This window comes from Ctenopharyngodon idella, chromosome 21 (assembly GCF_019924925.1).
Source record: "Ctenopharyngodon idella isolate HZGC_01 chromosome 21, HZGC01, whole genome shotgun sequence".
NCBI classification, from domain to species: Eukaryota; Metazoa; Chordata; class Actinopteri; order Cypriniformes; family Xenocyprididae; genus Ctenopharyngodon; species Ctenopharyngodon idella.
In genome coordinates, this window is record NC_067240.1 from 9,337,854 (window position 1) to 9,362,138 (window position 24,285).

At 36.6% G+C, this 24,285-nt stretch overlaps 1 protein-coding gene across 5 annotated transcripts; it reads right to left on the minus strand.

Annotated features, from left to right (window-relative positions):
- Positions 1 to 586: 586 nt before the first annotated feature.
- On the minus strand, positions 587 to 22,672 carry ulk1b (unc-51 like autophagy activating kinase 1). Of its 5 annotated transcripts, none has more exons than XM_051878000.1 (28): positions 22,034 to 22,672; positions 21,522 to 21,614; positions 21,389 to 21,430; positions 17,353 to 17,385; positions 16,846 to 16,882; positions 14,835 to 15,008; positions 14,633 to 14,706; positions 14,454 to 14,555; positions 14,259 to 14,317; positions 14,061 to 14,143; positions 13,879 to 13,929; positions 12,019 to 12,107; positions 10,943 to 11,111; positions 10,751 to 10,811; positions 9,865 to 9,954; positions 8,677 to 8,808; positions 8,102 to 8,244; positions 7,894 to 7,971; positions 7,441 to 7,670; positions 7,024 to 7,166; positions 6,644 to 6,747; positions 6,023 to 6,145; positions 5,755 to 5,939; positions 5,480 to 5,658; positions 5,131 to 5,249; positions 4,513 to 4,670; positions 3,296 to 3,431; positions 587 to 3,193 (listed from the first exon to the last, which is right to left on the minus strand). In XM_051878000.1, the coding sequence occupies exons 1-28, from the start codon at positions 22,121 to 22,123 to the stop codon at positions 3,138 to 3,140; spliced, it is 3,033 nt and encodes a 1,010-aa protein (XP_051733960.1). In that variant the 5' UTR covers positions 22,124 to 22,672; the 3' UTR covers positions 587 to 3,137. The 5 variants fall into 5 exon arrangements, with proteins under 5 accessions (XP_051733960.1, XP_051733957.1, XP_051733958.1 ...); XM_051877997.1 differs by having other exon boundaries at positions 5,755 to 5,942; XM_051877998.1 differs by having other exon boundaries at positions 8,677 to 8,811.
- Positions 22,673 to 24,285: the final 1,613 nt, after the last annotated feature.

Consider the following 24,285-nt stretch of genomic DNA (forward strand, 5'->3'; position numbering starts at 1 on the left):
TTTATAGTTTAGTTAAAATGTATGAAATTTAATAAATTAATAATAATACATTTAAATTATACATTTTTAAATTTATTTAAATTCATTTTCTAAATTATATTTAATATTTATGTAATAAATTAAATTTTATACATTTTAATTAAATAAATTAATAATAAAATAATACATGTAAAATCAATTTATATTTAATATTTATGTAATAATTAAATTTTATACATTTTAATTAAATAAATTAATAATAAAATAATACATGTAAAATCAATTTATATTTAATATTTATGTAATAATTAAATTTTATACATTTTAATTAAATAAATGAATAATAAAATAATACATGTAAAATCAATTTATATCTAATATTTATGTAAGTTTAATTAAAATGTATGCAATTTAATTTAACACATAAATTAACAATAAATATAAATTAAAATATAATTGTAAAATTCTTAAATACATACCTTTAATTATTATATAATTCACAAATTAATTAAAATATCTACCAATCTACAGATCACAGAAAAAAATCCATGCTCCTAGAAACTCAAAGGGATAAAAAATAGGACTGTATAACCAAATAAAGGCAATATTTTTCAATTTTTTCTCTTTTATTGGTGCTGTACTGTTTAAAGCAAAGAGTAACATCTTACATTTGACATGAAAGAGTGTGTACAGGTCTTTTTACAGAACAAACAACTGTAAATGTTTATCAACAGTCACAATTGGGAACGTTCATATCTTTGGTGGGGAGAGGGTGACGGAAAGCAAATCTCCATGCGTTTATTTAATGTACAAGTTTAAAGTGATAATTTACAATCCATATTTACACATGAAACCGAGAGATCAAGGTAAAACAGATGTACGTTATTAATGACAGGAAAACAAAATGAGACTGTCAGACATGTAGCGATGCAGAACTGGTGAGCTCACATATAGCAAGATTTAGTGTCTGCAGATCAATGACAAAGTGATGCTCAAATCAGAGATGACCTTACCGAAAACAAACACTTCATGCTGTACACAGTGATTTAAAATGTCACAATACATCCAATGTCCATTTTAGGCGGCAATTAACATTTGATGGATTAAACATGTTTTTTATTTTATGCAGATTAAAAAGCACAACGCAAATACACTGCATGTGGAAAACACCTTAATGCAGCATAATCCTCAAATTGTTCTGACAGAGAAACTAAAAAAGCTATTTGTCTTTTTAACAAAGTTGTTAAAATTGCAATTTAAGTGGTATGTATTAGAGGAAGAAAATACATGTTACTATTATAGCAACTGGCCTTTGGAACTCAAAACAGAAATAATAGCTTATGCCTCACTACTATCATGACAACGCACTTCAGTTTATTCAAAGAAAACTAGTATGTATGATATTTAAACACAAATACATTCACACACATATAAAAGAAGCAAATTTAAATCCTTCCCCCAGTCAAATTCAACCAATCAAATCACTACACACTCCATACTGACAATGTACAAAAAGAAAGAAAAGAAATATAACAGAGCAAAATATTTTTTCAGTGTTTCAGTTTTTGCTTTTTTTTCTTTAAAGGCACATTTTAAAAATGCTTTAAATATTTTCAACACATAAACACGCTGTTCATTTACAGCACAATTGAAATAAAGACTAAAAAGCACTGACTATATAACTCTAATGTGGCATTCACACTAAATGGTCCGCTCGTTTTTGAATGTCTTCTGCTAAAGAGATCTCAAACAGTGCAGCAAGCTAGAATAGACTACTTAAGACCTGTCCTTTATATACCTGTGTCAGATTATACACAGCTCACATCAACAACAGGAATAACTATGCATGCACAACCCAAAGGAAGTACATTCTGTCCTCAGAAAAAAAAAAAAAAACCCCACTAAAATGGGCATTAAAGTCAGTTTAATCTAGGACTGATTACTAGGGCACACATAGGATTCCAATAAGAGGTATAATCAAGAGTTCATTATAAATTCGGATGCCAACCTAATATTGAGCGGGCCAACGTTAATACCGCCATTATCTAAACTAGAAAGATCTTTTTTGGCATAATATTTCTGACTAAATAACACTTAAAATCCTCTGTGATGGTGCAGGAACTTTGTGTTGCTCTCAGTTTAAGCCCTAATGCGACATAAACCTAAAAAGCCGACCTACATTCAGACAAATGATTGCCAAACACAAAAATAAAAACACAATATTAGCCATTTAAAAAAGGAAGAAACTGAACAGGTCATAAGAGATGTCCAAACAACGCACACAATATTAATTCTTAGACATTTTAGGGAGGAAACAGGGTTTGACATGCTCTTACTTGGTAAACATTCACTAAAGTGCTACAAATGATTTTGCTGGCTTTATACAGTTTCCTGCTGTGAAACGATGAGAAAGTCTTTTAAATAATTGGCTAAATAATTTGTTTTATGAATGGCTTGTAATTTGGTCATTGAATTTTTGATTACTTTCCCCTGTGAGGGAGAATTTGGGCCTTTTATAACATTCACATGGTGCACAAAAATCACCGTTTTGCTGGTCTGCAACATTTATCTAGCGATTATAACTTCTTCTAACTGGACACTTGGATTTCAACCAACCAACCAACTAAAACGACTTCAATCATACAAATCACCCGCAAATGCACTAATACATCACTAATAATCATCTTAAAAGTGTTTTTATAACGTCTCTACTAGTTACCGTAGTGAATGGGCAGATAACTACATACAAACTAAGGAAAATGTAAGAAACTGATGTTCTTGGGTGGGTAAACCTTGTCTCAAATTAACTCAGATTGCACAACCCATTGATAACATGGATATTTGAGCCAACAAGTGCATCGAGAAACATCTTGTACTACACTTTATACTCAGTGAGAGAAAACAGGTTTCATCTTGACTACAGACACAGGTATTTTTCTGTCCTTCCGTGTCTGTGATGACGTAAAGTGGCAACACATCCACATTTGTGTATCTTTCCACCACTATGACATCAGCTGTCAATCAAATTAACTTGGTCCAATTAGAGGGCCAGTCCCTCCCCCACAGCACTTAGAGGTGGAAATGGAAAAAGATGGAGAAAGTTGCTCAGGGAGGAAACGTTAATCTTGACGGTGTAATAGCAGCGTGGTGGAGAGACTTTACACACAGAGACCCGACTGCAAGGCGGTGAGACGGCGTTCAATGCATTGCTTACCTGTAGGGAAACATCACACTGGTTATGCAAATGATCTTAAAAAGATATCTTTAATGTTAATACATAATTCTGCCAGTAGCTTGAATGTGAGGTTTTACTCACACTTGCTAATGCTGAGGATGTCAGCCTGTTCTGTGAGGAGGAGAGACAGACCCTCCATGAGCAGCAAAGCCTTATAGTAGCGCTGAACTGATGCTTCCCCTTGATGAAACATCTCATCCAGAGCAGCCGCCTGCACCTGTAAGACCAGACAACTTCTTAAATACACATTTGAAAAACAGTAGCTATAAGCTAAAATTCTCAAGCCATTAGAAATAGGTTGACACCATAGAATAAATCTGAAAAAGAAAGTTATACAAGGCGACAAATATTTTACAGCTCAACATTAGAGATGCACGATTCAGGATAAATTTAGAATCACGGTTTTTGTGTTTAAAACACAGATTATGATTCTCCCACGATTTTGAATAGATAACCAAACAAGATAATGTCATTTAATAGAGGTTCTGACAAAATGTTAATAGCTACAGTCCATGTAAAAATATTTAATTAATTTGAATTATTTGTTTTTAAATCGGTTTGAATGAATGATTCAATGACTCACTCATAAAGACTTCACTTGTTTCATTACTGAATAAATCAGCATTTTTGAACAAATCTCCTTTTCAAAGGTCACTTGTTGCCACCTACTGGTGTAACAATGTAATTGATACAATCTTTATTTGAAGTGTCATGTTACTCTGTGATAATTTAAGTTATTATTAACAACAAAATAATAATAATAATGATACCGTGTGGTCGAAAAGCCTGTTTGTGCAGCTGTTTAATACCTGTACAGGACAGCTGCTCTCTCTGGGTCAGCGGCAGCGCCAACGCAGATTTGAATGTTCCACTGTGATTATATTTGTTAAAAATTTTAATAGACATAGCCAAATCATTGTCATTTAGGAATAAGATTGGGTGGGTGTTTGAATTCACAATCTTTCAACAATTAATCGTGCAGCTCTACAGAGCAAAATAAATAAACAAAATTAAAAAGAAAGAGAAAAAATAATCCATACATTTTCCAGAGCCCAAAGTCACAATTTAAAAATTCCCTGATATTTCAAGGCCACACTCTTAAAAATAAATGTTCTTTATTGGCATCTATGGTTCCTTGAAGAATCTTGGAAACTTTCCACTGCACAAAAGGTTCTTTATAGTGGAAAAGGGTGCTTTAGATTATTTAAATGTTGTGTCACTAAAACTTCTTTGGGGAACACATGGCTGTGAAACCCCCCTTTGGAAGCTTTATTTTTTTTAAGAGTGTACTTTCTTACCATCTGTACAGTGTGGCTGAAGAGTAGCCTCTCTGCGGTGATGCTGTTAATGTGGTCCATGAGTTTGTGTTTACGGGAGAAGAATCGCTCCAGCTGAGCGCTCAGAGAGCGGCAGGACATCACGCTGGACTTATACAGGTCATTCAGCCTCCTAACCACTGAAAAACATCAATGTGTAAACACCTCTTCAGTTCCACTGTATGGACATTAATATCTACTTGACAGGAGAACTACAGTTGGTCTCAAGTATTTGCACATTGTATCTTTAATGTATCTTAGTCCCATATAGAATTGTGAGTGGGTTAGGAACAAATCAAATAAAACACATATTAAAAAAATATGAAATATTTTATTTGTTTACCTGCGCGTCACATGAAGATTAAATGACATCAGTCAACCGTAAACATGCAAATGTGTTGTTAAATTACTGAAATATTAAAATTTCAGGGGGGACTTTATCTTAATCTCAGGGTGATTGCATTATGAGGGTGAATGTAAACCTAGTCAATGAATTGTATTGCCTATTGTGAAAATGAATAAAAACTATGCTTAAAAAGTGGATGGCCACTGTTGTGCTTTACTATGATAGTGAGATGAAAGTGTGTCTGAATTGCTGACCTTGTTTGACGGTGGTGGAGGGGTAGAGTTTTCCCTGCTTGATGCCTTCCATGGCTGTGTGTATTGAAGATGACAGAAGCTCTGCAGTCTTCATGTAAAGCACCAACTGCTCAGCATAACTGACACAATACAAATATTCACATTTTTAACACCACTCTACGCAAAACCTGAGCCTTTTAATTGCTATTTTAGTTGACTTTCACATTAAAGGATATTATATAACACTATACCACACTGGTATGCAGTTTGTGAACAGAAAAACTGTCCTTCTGCTCTCAAAATGTATGGAACAAATGCAGCTGTGATCCATTACTACAGAGGTTCATAGTTATGGTGGACATCTCCTCACCTCCACTCTCGGCTCAAAGAGCTGATCTGGTCGGCCACCAGGGTTTGTTGCTGGAGCAGGCCGGTGGAAGAGAGGTCAGCCTGGGCAGCCTCTCCACCCCGGGCTTCTGCCACATCCACCATACATCGAGCAAAATCCAGCATGAACCTGAGCCTGCGCAAAGTCTCTGTGTGTTCCTGCTGCAGTGGAGAGAGGCGTTAGAAGTGTGGTGTTAGATTCAAATATAAACTAGGTAGCATGACTATCAAAGCAAATGCAGTCAGTTTTGTGCTTACCTCCATTAAGGTCTCCTCTGGTAGTTCAGGGGCTTCAAAAGTCACAGCTCCTTCTAGGTTGGCTGAGATGGGGTCAGTGAAACCGTAGCGGGGACTGGAGGGCCCCTCGTAGCCGTCCATGTAAATGCCTGTTTGTGGGTAGCGGCTTGTGAGGGACCCTACTGGACTAATGGAGCTTGAAGAGCCTGCTGTGAGACACTCAGGTCAGTGCTACCCTTTAGACAAATCAATGAAGAAGTCCAAAACTGGAGGGAAAAAACTAACTTACCTGAGAATTTTCTTGAGCGATAACTCTGAGGAGGTGTTCCTCCACTGGGTGGAGAACCCACAGTGAACACTACTCGAGCAGGGCTACCTGAGCCCACCACGATGCCTCCACCACCAGGTGGTGCTGTGAGCAGGAAAACAAGAGTGTGTTATATGAAGACTGCATATAACTTGACATTTAAAATACTATTATATTACAAGACGAAGACCATTTACATACTGATGTTCCCTTTCAGAAATCATTTTACAGATTTACACTAGTGTTTGGGGTCAAGATTTATTTTTTATTAAATTAATACTTTTATTCAGTAAGGATGCATTAAACTGATCAAAAACATAAATTATGTTTTCTGAACTTTCAATTCATCAAAAAAAATCCAGAAAACAGCACTATTTTTAATATTAATAATAAGAAGAATTGTTTCTTGAGCAGCAAATCAGCATATTAGAATGATTTCTGAAGGATCATGTGACACTGAAGACTGGAGTAATGATGCTGAAAATTCAGCTTTACATCACAGAAATAAATTACATTTTTAAATATATTAAAAAATATATTAAAATATATTTTTCCAATGTATAAGTAATGTAAAGCCTACTGTTAATGTGTCAGTGAGCTCACCTGTGATGTCTATGCCTCTGTCAGAATTGAGATTCTCATTGCTGCCTCTTTCTCCTCTCTGCCCCCCAAACGCCGCCATAAGCAGCACATCAGTACTCTGAGACCTGTCCCGAGAAGAAAAGATGATTATAAAAAAGCAAAATAAGAGGAAAAATAAAGCAGTAAGGACAGGGTTTTGTTGCTAAATTACAGCTTGTCTCCAGGTTTCCAACATCAATAATAGCTCTGTTCCAAAACTAGAAGAGCTGCCTAGCTTTTTGAAGAGTGTCTAAGTAATTTAAGAGGTTGTTATTTGTTTACAATGATGCCTATACAGACAGCGAGGCAGCTTATTAGGGTTTGGAATGGAACTGAAATCCACCCAACTCTTCTTCTCTTACCTCCCAAAGCCTTTCCTCTCCTCAGGCTGATAGACAGGTGACAAACTTGCCTCTCCCTGAGCTGGTCTGAGGCCCTGGTGGGTCAGAAACGTAACCATGTTTGGGGAACTCGGGGGCTTGGGAAACTCAAATGGGGGCATGGCCTGGGATGGAAAAAGAATATTGGAGTACTGGAGCAATGATGCTGAAAATTCAGCTTTGTCATCACAAGAATAAATTAAATTAAAACAGTTATTTTAAATTGTAATATTTCACAATATTGCTGTTTTTACTGTATTTTCGATCAAATAAACGCATCCTTGGGGAGGATAAGAGCCCTCTTTCAAAAACATTAAAAAAATCTAACCAATCCCAAACTTTTGAACAGGAGTGTATATTGGGAGCTCATGAACACACAAACAGAAAGAATGATCTTACTCTGGAAGGAGAACCCAGGATGGTTGGTAGGGGGTTGCGTTGCATAAGTTCACTGAGCCTGGGTGAGGAGTGCAGGGTCCTAAAGGGCATCATGTTTCCCTGAGGGGCTACCACTGGGTCTGAATGCTGCTTCCTGATCTTCTGCCTGCACCCACCAGCCGCCTCCAGCAAACAGGGAGCGCTGTTGAGCCGCGTACCCAGACCCTGCTGTTGTGGCCGAGCCTTGGTTTCTAAATGGGCACAGCCGGGAAAAGTGAAAGAGTCATCATCCAAAAACACACAAAACAAAAAAACTAATGGATAACATGTATATTCTGAGAAGAGTTGAAAGCAACATTTTTCCAACTTTCTTGACATGCAACATTTGCAAAAGGGAAAATAATTGGGCTATGAAACACTGACGTTCCTTTAAAAAACAACAAAAGAGTGGCAACAGAGGAAAAATGGTTTTACCTCCACCGCGAGAGCCCCTGTGAACCATTTCTGCACTCGCTGGGCAAACTTGGCCTGGCAACTCAGGAATAGTGCCCACTTTTGAGACAAAAGCAGAGCAGAGAGGGAGAGAGTGCCAGAGAGTTTGTTCAGAAACACAAGGATTCCTAAATCATCTTTAGCTACAGTGACATGACTAAGGCTTTGGGCCAAAGAAAGTGGCACTCACCCTGTGGAGAGAGCTGGAAGGGTTTTGTGCCTCCTGTGGACAGCCTGCGAGAAGTGAGAGCAGAACCAGACTGAGGAGGAGAAGGCCCTGTCCTCCCACAGGCCAGAAAGCTCCCGCTACTACACCTCTGGACCGTGGCAGACCTGTAAAAGAAAGAAAGACAGGACGAAAGAAAGGACAAAAGAAAGAAAGAAGGAAAGATAGAATAAGAGAGAGAAAGTGAGAGTAGTGCATAAATGTCATTTAAATTCCAGTGGAACTTAATTCAAATGAAATTAATATTTAGGTACAAAATTTAAATTTCAGAAAAAGAAATTCAAAGAAACTCATGTATTGCTGCATTGGCAAATTTCTTTTACAACCATTCAAATTGATGGTTTATTCCTGTTCAACTTCCTGTGGTGCATGGCCATTTCAATAGAGTGCAACAGTGCCCGCCCACTTTTTCAGTGGCACTGGATCCGGAAGTATTTTTCCATTCATTTCTTCCATAGGGATTTCAAAAAATTCTTAATTAAAGCAATTTCAAGAGGGAATTTTGCCCTTAGGGAATATTAGAATGTGCTTTCACTCACCGTGGAGAGCCCTCTTGACCTGGGAACTGGAGGTTTTGCTCCATGCGCTGGTAGTTGTGAATCTGTGTGGGGACTGGAATGGGTATAGACTGCCCATAGTTGCCATAGTTACTCCCAGAAAACTCATTCGGCCTGCTGAGAATGAAGCGGAAATAAAACGTAGAAGGAGAGCCAAAGAAATAGAGTAATTGAATAAATAGAGAGAGAGAGAGAGAGAGAGAGAGACAATGGTAAAACATAAAAGCACTGACATCAGCATATCCTCCAGCTCCCATCAACAAAATAAAAATATTTCAAATCTCACAGGACATTTCTGGATAGAAACTACAAAACAGTCAGAGGCAGAGTCTGGGAGAGCTCTGTGGCTGCCTATTGTGTGTGGCTGTGAGTTTCATGGACTGTGTTTAATAATGAAGGAGAACAGGACAATCTGTGCCCATCAAAAATGCAATCCTCAAGCCAATCTAGGACTCATTTCCCTTGTGGCGAAGGCCCCGATCTTCAATGACCCAAAAATCAAACAATGAAAAGATTAACTTTAGCTAGGCTTGGCTGCTAAATGTAGAAATGTGCAAATCTGAAAATGGCCCATGGTTTCTACTCATAACTTGCATGTAAGGATGTGCAAAACTATTTATTTTCAAAATATACTGGTGGGTTGTCAATCTTAATGCTTTCAACACACATATATAAAATTTACTATATAATTTCTCTTTGAACTCATTGACACACAATCACAATACTTTTTGACTCTTTGAGAGTAGCAATATAATTAATAAATTAGCAAATGCATGAATTATTTCTTTTGTGATAATGTAACTTGTTTTTGAAAAATAAGTCTTTTGTTTGTTTGTTTTTTTTACATTTTTTTGTAAATCGATATTTTATGCTTCAATGAGGAGACTAGAAAAAATAGTTCTTACTATACTTAATTTACAAATTATGCACAAATTATGCATTTATTTCCATTTTTAAATAATACAAATTATATATAAATTTTTTTTTATACATTTTATACAATTTTTTAATTATAAAAGTATTTACAGCACCACCACAAAAAAGAAATCTCTTGCTTACCAAAAAAAAGAAAAAAAAAAAGAAAAAAAAAAGGCATTCTGTTTACTTTTCTTTATTTTTATTATTTATTTATTAATTAAGTGCTGTGTGTTCATCCTGCTGTGTTCTTACCCGCTGGGTCCTGGAGAGCTGCTGTAGGAGGGAGAGCGTGGAGGGGTCTTAACTTGACTGCACTGACCTCCAGACACCAGAAGAGAGCTCCTAAAGCAGGACAGAGATGAAGAATGTTAGGAGTAGATTCATTCCAGACTTTACTCTAGAAGATGTTAGCCTGGTTAATTAGTGAGAGAATTTAACTCCATTTAATCACATCAAACTGAAAATCTTATTTTTCCAGCTGTACAACTAATTATACACTATCATTCAAAAGTTGGGTGTCAGTAAGATTTTATTTTTGGGGAAATTAATTATTTTATACAACATGGATGCATTAAATTGATTTTAAAAAATGACAGTTAAGACAGTTAATAACAGTTTCAAATAAATGCTGTTTTTTTTAAATTTTCTATTAATCAAAGAATCCTGAAAAAAAGTATCACAGTGCAGCACAACTGTTTTCAACATTGATAATAATAAGAAATGGTTTTTGAGCACCAAATCAGCATATTAGAATTATTTCTGGAGGATCATGTAACAAGCCGAATTCAAACCTACATCAGCTGTATGAGCATCACACGGTCAATGCAGTTTGTGGGCATTATTAGAGTTTACATCTGCATTTATGCATTTGACAGATTTGGCATTTGTAACAAATGTCTTGCCCCTAGGAGTCAAGCCCATAACATTGGCGTTTCTAGCACTATGCTGTCAGTTGGGCTAGAGGAACGGCTTATTGCTTATTGTGTGGCGTGGTAGTGTTAATTTAATCGGCACTCCAAAACAGTGTTTATAATAAACATGGTATTGAGTTGCATGCAAATGACAGATTCATTTTTATAGTCAAGTAGCAAACAGATTCTCTCTGAACCATCTGTAAACAGTTAAATCGAGCTCTTACCCACTATACATCAGACTGTCCTGGATAACCTTTCCTGTCGGCATGTCACAGGTAAGCTCACCTACAAAGACAGACAGGGGGGAAAAAAGATGATAAATACCCAGCATTCCTACTTTACCAGGACAGACACTATTTTTTTTTTTTTTTTTTTTTGAGTGTGGAGAAAGGAGGAGTAAGTTCTTGCAGGCTTACTGGGGAAATGAGCTGGAACCATGACAAAATCATCAGTGTCACAGGACGAGTTCTTGCTACTGCTGCCACCTCCGCCACCTCCCGAGTCCTTCAGCAGGTATCCTGGAGAATCCTGGGTAGGGGAGGCTAATGCCTTTGCACGGACCTGCTGGATCTCTGCAAGGGATTGCTACAAAATATATGAGAAAACGAGAACAAACGTTACAACATAAAGATCCTTTGTGTCCTGAATAGTTAATAAACAGTTCTGCTAATACGTTTACATTCTTTTTAAAAGAACAAGAGAGATCATAACTGTTACATTCCACATGTGTTTTGGTGTTATTTTTCTGTGCTTTTTTCTCTCTTTCCCAATCTATCTCTTTTTACTCTGCTACTTAGCTCTCAGGTCTCTGTCGATTGGATATGTCATCTGCCAATCATCATCAGGGCATCATGATCTCACCCAATCCGCTGCTGCCCTTCCTTTTTAAAAGCCATCCAGCACGCTTGGTTGACAGACGTGCAATGTGTGTGTCCTTTTGTTTGGATATTAACTTATTTTGTAGTGATTATTTAATTGAATCCTACTCTGTGAATGTGCTTTGTTACCCGTGCCTTATGCTGCTGTTTGATAGAACTCGATGTTCTTTTCTTGCAGGTTGTGCAATATTCATGGTGCATATATACGTTTATATATGAATATACATATAAAAGTAAAACATATTAAAGTACAAAAACTACATTAAAGTAAAAACTATTCCTAACCATTTATAGACCTCAAATAACAGAATGTGACAGTATGATTTCTTTGCTTTTTAAGCACTGACCTCTATGTAGCATTCTGATACCATGGGACCCATAAAATGCCACAAAATATAGAGCTGATTAACATGTGGCTCCTATCACGGATTAGTGTTACAAGCCACCATAAAATGTTAAGAAAGTGTGTCTTTGTTCGATGAGGCAGCTGCTTGCTGTGCTTATTTATCTTCATGTCTGTGACAAACTCCTGACACTTCAACACTTATCAGTGCAAGAGACACAATGAACTGCCATTGATCTTTCTAATGAAATACGTGCACACACGCACTTACAGGAGGAGAGGCCAGGTGTGAAGTAGACGAACTGCTGCATGAGCTTGCAGAGGCTGAATTGGGAAAGCAAGTCACAGTCACTGGAGCAGCTGTGAAGATAGACACACACACACATACACTTAATATCCTGGAAGACGGATGGTACTTTCCATAAGTACAGTACGCTACGGTGTCCGATTACTTTAAAACAGCCCACTTTAGAGGTCTTTCTCAACCTTCTCAATAGAATTCAACAAATACAATTATATAAAGTCATAATTTTGACATAATCTACCGAGTTTATATCAAATCATTGTAGTAAAAAAAAGAATAATTTAACTAATTTTAATTACAAAAAAATAATATTTAGCTTTGTCCAACATTTTGCAACTCTGTAACTCAATCAATTAATCAACCGATCACTCAATCAACTATGTACTGTAAGTAAAAATACTGTAAGAAATATATATTGATTATATTTCTTAATTTGATACATTTGGTCAATTTAATTTTGATGTAGGGCTGGGCAATATGGCAAAAATTATGATCACAATATTTTTTTCCAAAATTGACTGATATTGGTATTTATTTATCATGATATATATAATTTGATAATGCTGCCATTTTGAGTTTGAGTATCCCAACAATGACTGAAGTCTGGAGAAACCAGAGAATTCATCAAGTAAATTTTAGAATATAGTTTAATGACAAAAACAGAATGTAAACTTTTAACTGCGCAAACATGCTTTTTCTGCCTTAAAACAACAGAAGTTAGGATGCTGTAGCTTATTAAAAATAGTGGCAGAAAACATCTCAAATATTTAAAGAGGTACAACCTATACAAAAAAAAAAAAAAATTCACTGTTAGATAAAATATAGTTTAAAAACATTACCTATGCACTGGCTTTACAACCTACGAAATGATTTAGAGGTAGAAATTTGAGTAAAGAGTGCAAAATTTAATTTATTTGTAAATCAGTCATTATGCTACACAGATTAACACACAACTGCATTTTCATACTCTGTGTTATCGCTGGAATGGTAAATTCCAGGTGATGCAAAAAAGATTTGTTAGTGTTTTCGCCTTGGTCGGAATCGACCAACGACATATTTTGCAGCCCGTCTGGGCCGGTTCACACAGAACGCGTTTTTCCATTCCACTCTGCTACTTTTCTAGTGTTTTTTTTATTTAAAATATGGTAGATGGACGTGTTTGACCTCTGCGCTAGCGTCTTTTGTAGCGTCTCGTGCATGTCTTGGGAACCTCAAAACGTGGCGTTCAAGTTAAAAGAAGTTTAACTTTTCAAAAAATTTGTCTAAAGAGCATGAGTTTTTTTGTTGTTGTTGGTGTTTGTTCCACTGACATTCATCTTGCATTTTTACCATAAAAACACACTCGGTGTGTACCAGCAGTTAAATCTGCATTCTGTGGCTTTTAAGGAACCCAAACCAATTCCATATAATTGATGTTGAGCTACCGGTTTTTCAACAATGTCCTCTGCTTTGGAAAGCAACACAAGTTCAGTTTTACTTTTGTTTCCCTTGCCGACTCCCTGCAGACTGGCTTTTGTTGCGTTTATTTCTGCTGTGTGGTAGACTGGTAGTATAATCCATATTAAGTAAAAATGTCCAGAGCTTATCATCGTTATTGACATAAAATTTATAACGGTCTTGATATGATACTATTTATCACCCAGCCCTATTTTGATGCTTATTTAATATGTATTGATGAAAAAGAATCAGGTTTTTAAACCAAATTTTAGTACCAAGGATGCAAACCTGATAGAAAATAAAACAGCTTAAACAAGGTTAAGCTTGTCTTTTACTGACAATTTAAGATAGAGTAAAAGTACTGTTTAAAATGGCAGTGTAATAACTCACACTTCTTCATAGAGGAGCTTGCCTCTAAGAAGGGGTGTCTGAAGAATTCATCTATAAAAACAGAAAGATTTCACAGTCAGCTCAAAAAGACTGCATGGTGAATAACAGAACCAAAACTAAACTTATAAATAACAAACATCAATGCATCAAAAATAGTGGGCATAGACACTCAGGATACTGACCGAAGTCCATACGGTCCTTATGGTTCCTCTGCAGGAGGCCAAGCAGCAGGTGTCTGAGATGGCTGGAAGTTTCTCTGGGAATGCTGTTGAGAGAGACAGAAAGAGAGGGACTTTTACACAAGGTTGGGCAGAATCTGTATTCCAAGACCAATCTGAAAAGAGTTGTTAGCAATTCAAGTCAATAAGCTAAGCACTTACTTTGGGCTAAGAGTTTTATTTTTCTCATAAAACAAGCGGAGGTCCTGGGGACTGCTGGCCTGATGGACAGACAATTAAACCAAACTTAAAGTGCTAGAAGTAATTTTCACAATGGCATGGATGCATCATATCTCACACTTAATATAATAACAACTATATAGTTAACTCAAAGTGCATTTGAAGAAGGGTATGTACCTGAAATGGAGCCTTTCCAGTCAGGCACTGAAACACAATGGTCCCTATACTCCACAGGTCAGCCTTGGCATCATAGTTTTGTGACATGATAACCTCAGGTGCCTGATAAACAGATTTTCCATCACATTGATGCACATATATGTGCAAAGTCTGATATAAAGAAAATGTACAATTCATACCATGTACATTGGGGACCCACAGAGTGTGGCGGCCATCATGTTGTTCTGGAGGTACCGTGCAAAGCCAAAGTCAGCTGAAGAGACCAAAATAAGATCTTAGAAACTGTGCTAATGAAGCACTGCACTCTAGGTAATGAGTTTCTAAAGCAGAGAGCTGAGAATGTAATACACACCAAATGCATAAATACTGACACACACTCACCTATCTTGATACAGGCATTGTTGGAGTGGGACTTTCGGCCAGCAGGATGGGACAACAGGATGTTCTGGGGTTTCAGATCTCTGTGGATGATCCCTTTGGCCTGAAGGACCCTCATGGCCCCTGCGATCTGCTGCAGGAATACTCGGATGGTGTCTTCACTTAAAGTGCCCTTAGCTAAAAGAGCATTAGAGTACAAATGAGTTCGTTAGATGAGTTCATTAAGGCTAGACAACACATAAATTTGTAAAGATTTTGGTGATAATATGATTAAAATGTTTTAGTAAAACATATACTCTGTACTTACTATTATAAATGAGTAAAAAGGTAAATGAGTAAAAGTATTTACTATGCATTAATATACTGGTACATACAAATAAAAATAAATAAATATATATATTTTAGCCATGTTCATTTGTAAAAAACTGTGTGGGAAATATATATTATGATGGTAAAGCTGAATTTTCAGCATCATTACTCCAGTCTTTAGCATCACATGATCCTTCAGAAATCATTCTAATATGCTGATTTACCGCTCAAGAAATACTTCTATTATTAGCAATGCTGAAAACAGTTTACTGCTTAATATTTTTGTAACAACTTTCTTTTTCGTTTTTTAGATGAATATGTAAATATGAGTTCAGCTGTGTGCTTTCTCTCAATAACAAAATAAACACACAACAAAAATGACAGCAGTGAGAAAACAGTAGTTAAGAAAGCATCTGATTGTAGCGATGTGGGTATGTTTGCACCAGCTCTGCGATTCAGTGCTCCAGTGAAGTCACATAACATTTATTTATATAACACATTATAAAATAGATTGCTTTAAAGCTTTACAGTATTAAACATGAAAAACCGTGTCAGTGTCTCTCTCAATTAGAATTACACCTTCAGTTTCTACTATAAAGCGATTCTCTGGTGTATTCATGTTTTTACTTGAGGACGTCTGACCTTGATGGACTGAATAGAAGAAATGAACCAAAGATGGCCTTCTTTCCATGTCAAAGAAGGCGGAGTCTCAGAGCCACACCCACCTATTACATCATCACTACAGACAAATGGTAGTTCAATGTTTCAACAGATAACTATGGTCGCAAGTTCCATTGAATTTTAACAACGGAACTTACGATAATAGTTAGCTTTGGGAAATGCACCCCTGAGCAAACTTTTCCAGAAATTTTTCTAAACAAACACAAAACGAACTTTATTTTGGCCTGTTTTTGTTCAAAATGATGTCACACCAGTTCGTTCTTTGATTTCGCTTGAAATATATCAGGGCATTGAGATATTTCAGAACAAATACATAAATAGCATACCATCAAAAGGCGAAAAACTGTATATCACCTGGCCCTGACTCCACTCCACTTGTAACCAGTTACCAATTTTACAGGCAAATTGAATGCAAATTCAATATGCAATCTTTCCACAGCGCAATGCATATCAACTAAGACAGCACTGCGAAGTATATAAATTCAAATGATTTACTACACATTGCATTTATAAGCAATGCAATATACTGTAGTGATTCACCCATTTCTTCTCATCCTCTCTTTCTGATCTGATCTGAAATGTCAAGATTCCATAAAGAACAAACATGGTTTTGTCTAGAATTTGCAGAGCAACTACTTCCACTGAAAATGCACTCACACCCTGTAGTCAACAGTTACAGCTTCCTCCGACCCGCTTTAAACAAAACATACATACACAAACACACACCCTAAACCCATCTGGCCTAACTTCCTGAGTTCGGCTTTGCATGCTTTTGAAATGAACCAATATCATTTCTTTCATCACGCAAGCAAATGATTGCAGTAATTAAAGATAGGACGAGCCTCTCTACTCTAAAAAAAGCAGATGTTCTTTTTGCAAGTTCCTGAATCAATTCCAATCTTAAACTACATAATTATTTAAGAATGAACATGTATTTTACTAAAGAAGGCTGGTTTGCTGTGCAGTGAGCATAAAAAAACCCCAAAATGAGGTCAAAACATGATAAATGAAATGTCCCACTTACAGTGCAAGTAGTCAGCCAGGTCTCCCCCATTGCAGTACTGCAATTAAAGAAAGAACATTGATCTTTTTACTTTGAATAACAGCACCACACAACAATGCTGTATGACAAAACCTGCATCTGAATGGGGCTTAGTTCTTTGCATGGGGAGAGATGATTCAGATGCATATTAAAACAAACCACTAAGATAGGCTGTTATTTCCCTTTGTCCACTGCTGATGGGTTTCCCAGTGGCCCCATTGCTTTCCCATGGAGCTTTTCTGAGAACTGACATGGTAGCATGGCCTTAACAGGAAGTTGAATTTCATAGTGATTTTAAAAACTTTACAAATCCTCACTGTGTTGCACAAAACACCCTAAAATCAGGTCTGTATCTGTCTAAAGCTGTTGCGTTATTAACAGCTGCAGCTGTTGTCCATAGGCCCCAGGGCACGGCTAATTGCAGGCATTACCAGGTACAAGACAGACAAGATGAACAACAAAAGACACTGGGAAAACAGGCCTACTTACCTCCATCACTAGGTACACAGAGCTTGCCGTTTCCTAGAAAGAGACATGAGTAAAGAGATTCAACACTGGGACAGACAGGTGGCCATGACAGCAAATTAATTCATGTACTTTAATATATACATTCAACATTTGTGCATAACATTGTTAATCTGTCGAGAAAATGGACATTGGAACGGGTACTGTGTGTTGTAAATGCAGTGGTCTGACACTAATCCACATATGGCGTGAGTGTGTTTTCTCTGCACTGGGTCATAATGGGCTAATACAGAACAGGGGGAGGGCAAAGGTCATAAGCTTTGTTAACACTGTGCATTTCCAATGTGCTAACTGTGTGATGGCGTGACAGATTTCTATTCAAGTTAGCCACAGCGCACACCATTAAAGCTCACTCAAACACAAGAAAGTACTGATAATGCTGAGGCTGTGAAATGTGAGTAGTGCTTACAACGATGCTAGGGTGTTGTTAGTGAGATCACAAACGTGTTACTAAGCAGTTGCTTTGGTTGTGTGGTTGCTAGGGTGTTTGGGAGAGGTTGGGGGAGGGTTCTTACTGGCTAAAGACAAAAGGGCCCATCTCCGGGCATCTATGGTCCACAGAGCAGCACAAGTTATCTGCTGAAGCTTACTACTGTTGAGTATTGAATTAAGTGGAGGTTAACCAACATAACAATTCTGGCTGATACCGATAAGCTGATGATTCCAGATTGAAAGAAAAAAATTAAACAAAACAATACAAAAACTAAAATGAATAGCGTTAAATGCTACAAATAAATTTAGTCATGTGCAGTATGATTATTAAATCATTTTGAGATTTACCAAAGATTACTTATAGTGTTACTAAAATTATTACTGCTTTTAAAGACTAACAAGATTGAGTGTTAAATGACAGCAAATGCAATCTGAATGTAAAAATAAAATAAATGAGAATGCACAATAATGATCCAAATTGTTTTTATTTTAATTGTACAACTTGTTTTATTATTATAAAGGTTATAGTTAAGTTAAGTTAAGTTAGGTAAACATACAATTGTGCATGTTGCTTTCTAGGGTTGTCAAAAGTACTGACTTCGATACCAGAACGTGACGATTCAAGCATTTCCTCCTAGCATTTTGAGCGCTCGAGCAGATTCTTAAACAACTCTGATTGGCCAATGTGTTCACACGCTCAATAGATATGTCTGTGATTGGCTACAATGATCATCGTTTCAAAAACATGTTGTAAATATACATCTTTGACGCTCTTCACCAAGCGCTTACACAGATACGCATGGGAGCGTTTGAAAGCAGGCGTCTATCAGCAGATCTGTTTCTGGGGGAAATGCTGGTATTGTCACATTTTTAAAATTTCAGTACTGACTTGGAATTTTGACAACCCTACTCCTTTCCATTATTTGATATAATATCAACTGATACTGATACCTTTGAACACACAATATGACAACAAATTCCCAACAGTAAATGGATTCCCCGTTCTATTTCTAGTCCAAGTGCTTTGCAACGGTCGGTTTGTCGCGTTCAATGTAGACAGCTTTTATCTGTTGCGGCGTGGTGCGATGCAATAATTTCTCTTTTTTATGTTCCACAGAAGAAAGAAACCCATATAGGTTTTGAACGAGGAAATTACACAATTTTCACTTTTGGGTGAACTATCCCTTTAAGTGTGAGCTTTCTATGAACCAATAAAAATTATGGTTTAGATAATGTTTTTGAACCTGGTGATCCTTATCAGACAACAACAAAGCAGCAATGCCAGTCTATAGGCTTTAGGGCAATGATTAACATATATAAACACACAGACTAAGACTAGCTATTAAAGCAGAACTATCCTTAGCGCACATGAACAGACTAAACTAAACAAATTTTCTTAAAACCATGCCAGATAGGCTTCTCCGAAATGGTCAAAGCAATAAATATTCAACTATCCAGACTATTGCTATCAGTCCCACAGGACAGGTGGTTCGCACTATCAGGTCAGCTTTTACAGCACCATAATCCTGTTATTTCCCAAGCCCATGTCTGAGGCCTGTCGAAAAAACAAAAAATACAGAGCAGCCCACTTAGAATGTCCTTATCACTTAGCAACATATGACCCCACCCCCCCTTCCTGCAACCAATCAGCCAGATCGGCTGATCCATGACTGGCCTATGCTCCTGACTCAGCGCTGCTGAAGTTCTACTGTCTGCCACTGAAGATAGAGCTCTGTGGCTGTGTAGTCAGAAAGAAACTAGACCAAACATCACTGTTTAATGACAACTAGCGCTTGAACGAGCTTGGCGATTCAGCTGGGAAATCCCAACAAGCCCAACATCACTCACAGACTGCTTGGTGCCTAGATGACTGATGTTCATGTGGGTGATAAAGTGAGCTTTGCTTATGAAAACAGCAAGCCCGTGAGATCTGCTAATGTTGAATTTAACCACAGATGCAGCAGGGATTCTACTCAACTGGTTCTGGGGAGGACTTTTGTTATTTTACACATGATTACTTTGTTGCTCATCCTGTTTAAATTGCAACCACTATATTTTGCATGGTACAGTTGACCTTAAATGTTACTGAACCTGTTAAGATCCTATATTTACACACATTTAACTGTAGGAAGTCAATGGTTATATTTCTCTTTGATTTTAAAAACCAAATAGTTAAAAGATTGGTTCTGTGTTTGAGAGGGAGAGATGACCAGATGACCTGCACAAACAAGCTCAAGTTTGTCACATGTGGCAAAGAGCCAAGCAGCTCACAGACTTTTCCCTCCAGGGTAGTGCAAGGAGAACAACTCAAACTTTAATGGCATTCACTTCTCAGACAGTCAACACCACAGCAGAAAGTGGTGTGACTATCCAGGAGATGTGAGAAGAGGTCAGATCAGAGGAGCATGTGGCTGAAATATGCTGAGACACTTGAGCTGTAGCTCTTAAAAGCAACACCGGTGTGCGAGCCTTCATTCACAAAACTGTCATGAATGAAGTGATAAAAAAAGTGAAAAAAAAAAAAAAAAAGTACCATGGCACTACGTAAACCACATGGATATGACAATTCTTCAGTCGCTCGGTATATATGAAGCTAAACGGTAAAAAGAAAAAATACTTGAAATGAAAACAATTAAATAAAAATACAGGCAAAATTATTATTATTATTTTTTTTATAAATATATATATTTTTTTTTTTTAAAAACATATCAACTAATAATTTTATAAATTATTATTTATTACCCTATTTTTTAAGTAACACGGGGATTATCTAGTCAAACAAATTACTATGCTTATTAGTTCAACAGTCAATAACAAAGACTGCATTAAAGGAGACACATCAAAGCATTTACAATTGGATAGAGGTAAGTTGTATAGAGGTAAGTAGTCTTTTGTAATGCTCATTTTACCTTACACCAGTGAAACACGCCTGACACATTAACCTCATGATGACCTCAGGGCAGAGCAAATAGCAAGAACCCAGGTGTTTGAAAAACGCGTCAAGATGTCAGTGAAACCATTTCACCAGTCTGGCCACACGGGTTTCACTCACACTATTGCAAGAAAAGCATTCACTGAGTGCCAATGAACTCTGAATGCCGAATCGAGTGAGTAAACAACAGAAAAAGAAACAACACATCTTTATATCTCTTCCTGGAATAAAAACAATGTTTGGCATTTGAAACTGCAATGCAGTGTTCTCAGAGTTAAACAATAAGATATATTATCTTACAGAAAGACACACACACACACACACACACACACACACCAAGACTTCAATACCCACAATGCCTTGCAACAGAGCGTTAAAAGCAAGTGCACATGTCATGTCAACAGAAGAACATGTGACTGCTTTTAACCAATCAATGCAAAGGAAGTTATGGTAAAGACTCTGGGACTGTAAAACACAATATTGATCCCGTTTTAGTCTATAATAACTAGTAGAATATTTGTAACTAATACCATTTGAACTAGTAACGTTTTAACAAAACCACTTTCTCTAGACGGATACATTATAAACTGTTCATCTGAATATCTGCAGTGTAATTCCATGTACAAATCATCCTACCTGGAAGTCGTGCAATGCAACAATGTTCTCATGTTTCAGTTCCTAGAGAAAACAAATACAAATTCATTTGCACACAAATGCTCGATACTGTGTTCTGAAAATGAAATGCATTGCCAATACAACCAAAACATACCTTCAATATCTTGATCTCTTTCCCCAGAAGAGTCTGAGATTTGGCCAAATTCTTCTTATTTATGCATTTGACTGCAACTTCCCAATCATGCTTCTGAAAATGTTAATTATTTAAGGGGTTAAATATAACCATCTTGTAGTTTATATTGTGTTAAATATATTGTAACATGTCTGTGCATGTCTGCGGTCAGCTTGAGTGCACAGATGCTTTGTTTCAATCTCCCTGAATAATTGTCATTTATAAAAAAAATTAAAAAAAATGGCAATGTCACATTTAAAGCTTGGATATATATGTAATGGGCTTTTAAAGCATTCCACATTTTTTTATTATAGATTACTGGGCATTTAATCTCTTATTCTCGCCTCCATCTGTTGTGCTCGAGGCCTTTAAGGTGGTATGTCAGCTCTAGAACCAGTAGGTAAACAAAAACCAAATTCCTATTAACACACAATGCCACCAATATATGCAAATGGAAATGCTTCAGTATACATTTTCAAATGATATTTTCTCACCTCTCGATGCCTGCCTTTGAATACCACTGCGAAGGCACCGTGTCCTATAAGGTCCTTCCTGCTGAACTCGAATTTCCCGACAGTCTCCATCTCCCACCTGATCCCAAATATTGCAGCCTGACTATTTATGTGAAATAAAGCTGGCCCACAAATATCCTCTTTCTGCTTCCCTCTTCTCCTCTGTCTGGACGAGGCAGCTGGAAAGTTGAACCCCACTTCTGCGTGCCATCGGCAGCCTTTCCATACAAATACTCCTCTCCTCTTTCATGATATCCTGGAGGTGAAGAGATCTACTCCTTTAAATTATGACTGTTCCCCATGTCGGCAAACCGCTTGTCGTAATTGTTAAAATAAACCAAACCAAACTGCGCTAAAAAAAAAAAAAAATACCACCTTAAAACGGCAGCGATGGGTTTGTTTGTGTACATCCGATGTTGTCAGCTATGCTAACATCCTTGAGTTCGTGTTCGGGATTAAATCAGGCTCGCGATTGTATACAACACGGTTGTCTTTTCACGAAATATCCCTGAGATATCTGAAAAGCTCGAACAAGATTTGTCTTTTGGTCTCAACAAAGACCTCAATTTAGTCGAGGTCTGCAGCGTTGCGCATGCGCGCAACCATTTCACCCAGGCTCAGTGTTGACGTCAAGGAAGCGCTGTCAGTGGTGTCACAGTAAATAAACAAATTAGCAAACTAACCTGATATCAGATAACATAACGTAATGAGCTGGGAAAATGTTGAAATAATGTCGAGTTTTGTAATATTTATATTAATATTAGACTGCGAGACAGTAGGCTATATTGATTGCAAGCGACATAATTCATCAATTTTAATAATTTGCAGGTATTCACCGAGAAGGCAGGTAGCAACAAAGTTAGGCCAATATTTTCTTAACTTATTAAGGAGTTGCAGCTTGGCACAGGTGATAGAAAGAACATCACTGAGCAATTCTCTGCTTGTTTAGACCTACAGATCAAAATACAAGAAGCTGTTCATCCAAATGTGATAGTAGTACATTAGTAAATCCAAAGTAGCCTAAACAAATAAATAATTAGAAACACACACAAAAAATGTTCTTTGTAAACGGGTTTACTGTTGGAATTCAGTCAACATTACTGCATCTACTTTAACAGTAGCATAAATTATTGATTGCTGTAGATACCTACTTTAAAAAATAACTCAAACTTACTGTAAAGAGTTCTTACAGTATTAGACAGCAAAAAAAATACTGTGATAATGCAAATATCATTTACAAGATATAAACAGAACAAGCGAGTAGCAGTTCACTTTGTGGTTGTAAAATGTTTGTATTTGTTTATACTTAATTTATACCTACTTCAAAACTTTAAAAAATAATAGGCTAACTTTTTTTTTTTTTTCCCAAAGTGCAGGTATTCTGTAGAATAGAGTACTTCAGATGCCATCATGTGGAGTAGTTTGGAATAGCAATATGTTTGGCTAGGCTAAGCCAAAGACTTTAGATACTTTGGCTGAGCTCAGTCTAAACCCATGTAGGCTAAAATAAAATAACCAACACATAAAAACACAAAAGAGCAGACAGGCTGGGGGTTTAAAAATTCTTGCAAAAAAAAAAAAAAAAAAAAACTAAAAATTGTACTTTATTTATATTTTTGACTTTTTAGAGTAATGTTAAATGTTAAAACAATAAAAAAAATATAAATATTTGTATTAATTAAAACAAGTAAAATGGGCAGATAAACTAATTTTTACCTTGTTGAAATCATATTCTCACTGAGCACTCATAGAATCATCATACCCTTCCATATTCTAGACCACAAACTGAACTTTTAAGACCGCATATACATGCATAAGAGGTCTGCTTTGATCTTCACAGGGGGAGGGCAGTGTTTCTATGTGAATGTGAAATTTGGTGAAAATGTCTGGGTTTTTCAGAGAGCCTGTTTATTTTTTGTTGTTGAAAATTTCAGAAAGAAGATAGCCTCCAAAAAGAAGCAGTTGAAAGAAATGACCTTCTTACCATCATTTGGCTGCAGAGTACGAGAGCCGTGAGTTCACTGCAAATATAACACAGAGAAGAGAACTGAACATAGGCTATAAGTCTTGCTTAAAGTACTCTTAAAATACTTTAGTATTTTTTGAAGCACCCTGGAGGAGTACCATGTAAATACCATGGTAAATTTGTGGTCAGTAAAAAAAGAATACTTTTATTCAGCAAGAACCAATTAAATTAGTCAAAAATGACTGCAAAGACTTCTACATTGTTACAA

What these genes read in the sequence shown, in the direction of transcription:
- ulk1b (XM_051877996.1), bottom strand. Translation starts at nt 22,123, where the DNA reads ATGGAGACTGTCGGGAAATTCGAGTTCAGCAGGAAGGACCTTATAGGA. An exon ending in TCAAAGGCAGGCATCGAGAG is followed by an intron (nt 21,615 to 22,033) that starts GTGAGAAAATAT and finishes TAACATTTTCAG; the next exon opens with AAGCATGATTGGGAAGTTGC. An exon ending in AAGAGATCAAGATATTGAAG is followed by an intron (nt 21,431 to 21,521) that starts GTATGTTTTGGT and finishes TGTTTTCTCTAG; the next exon opens with GAACTGAAACATGAGAACAT.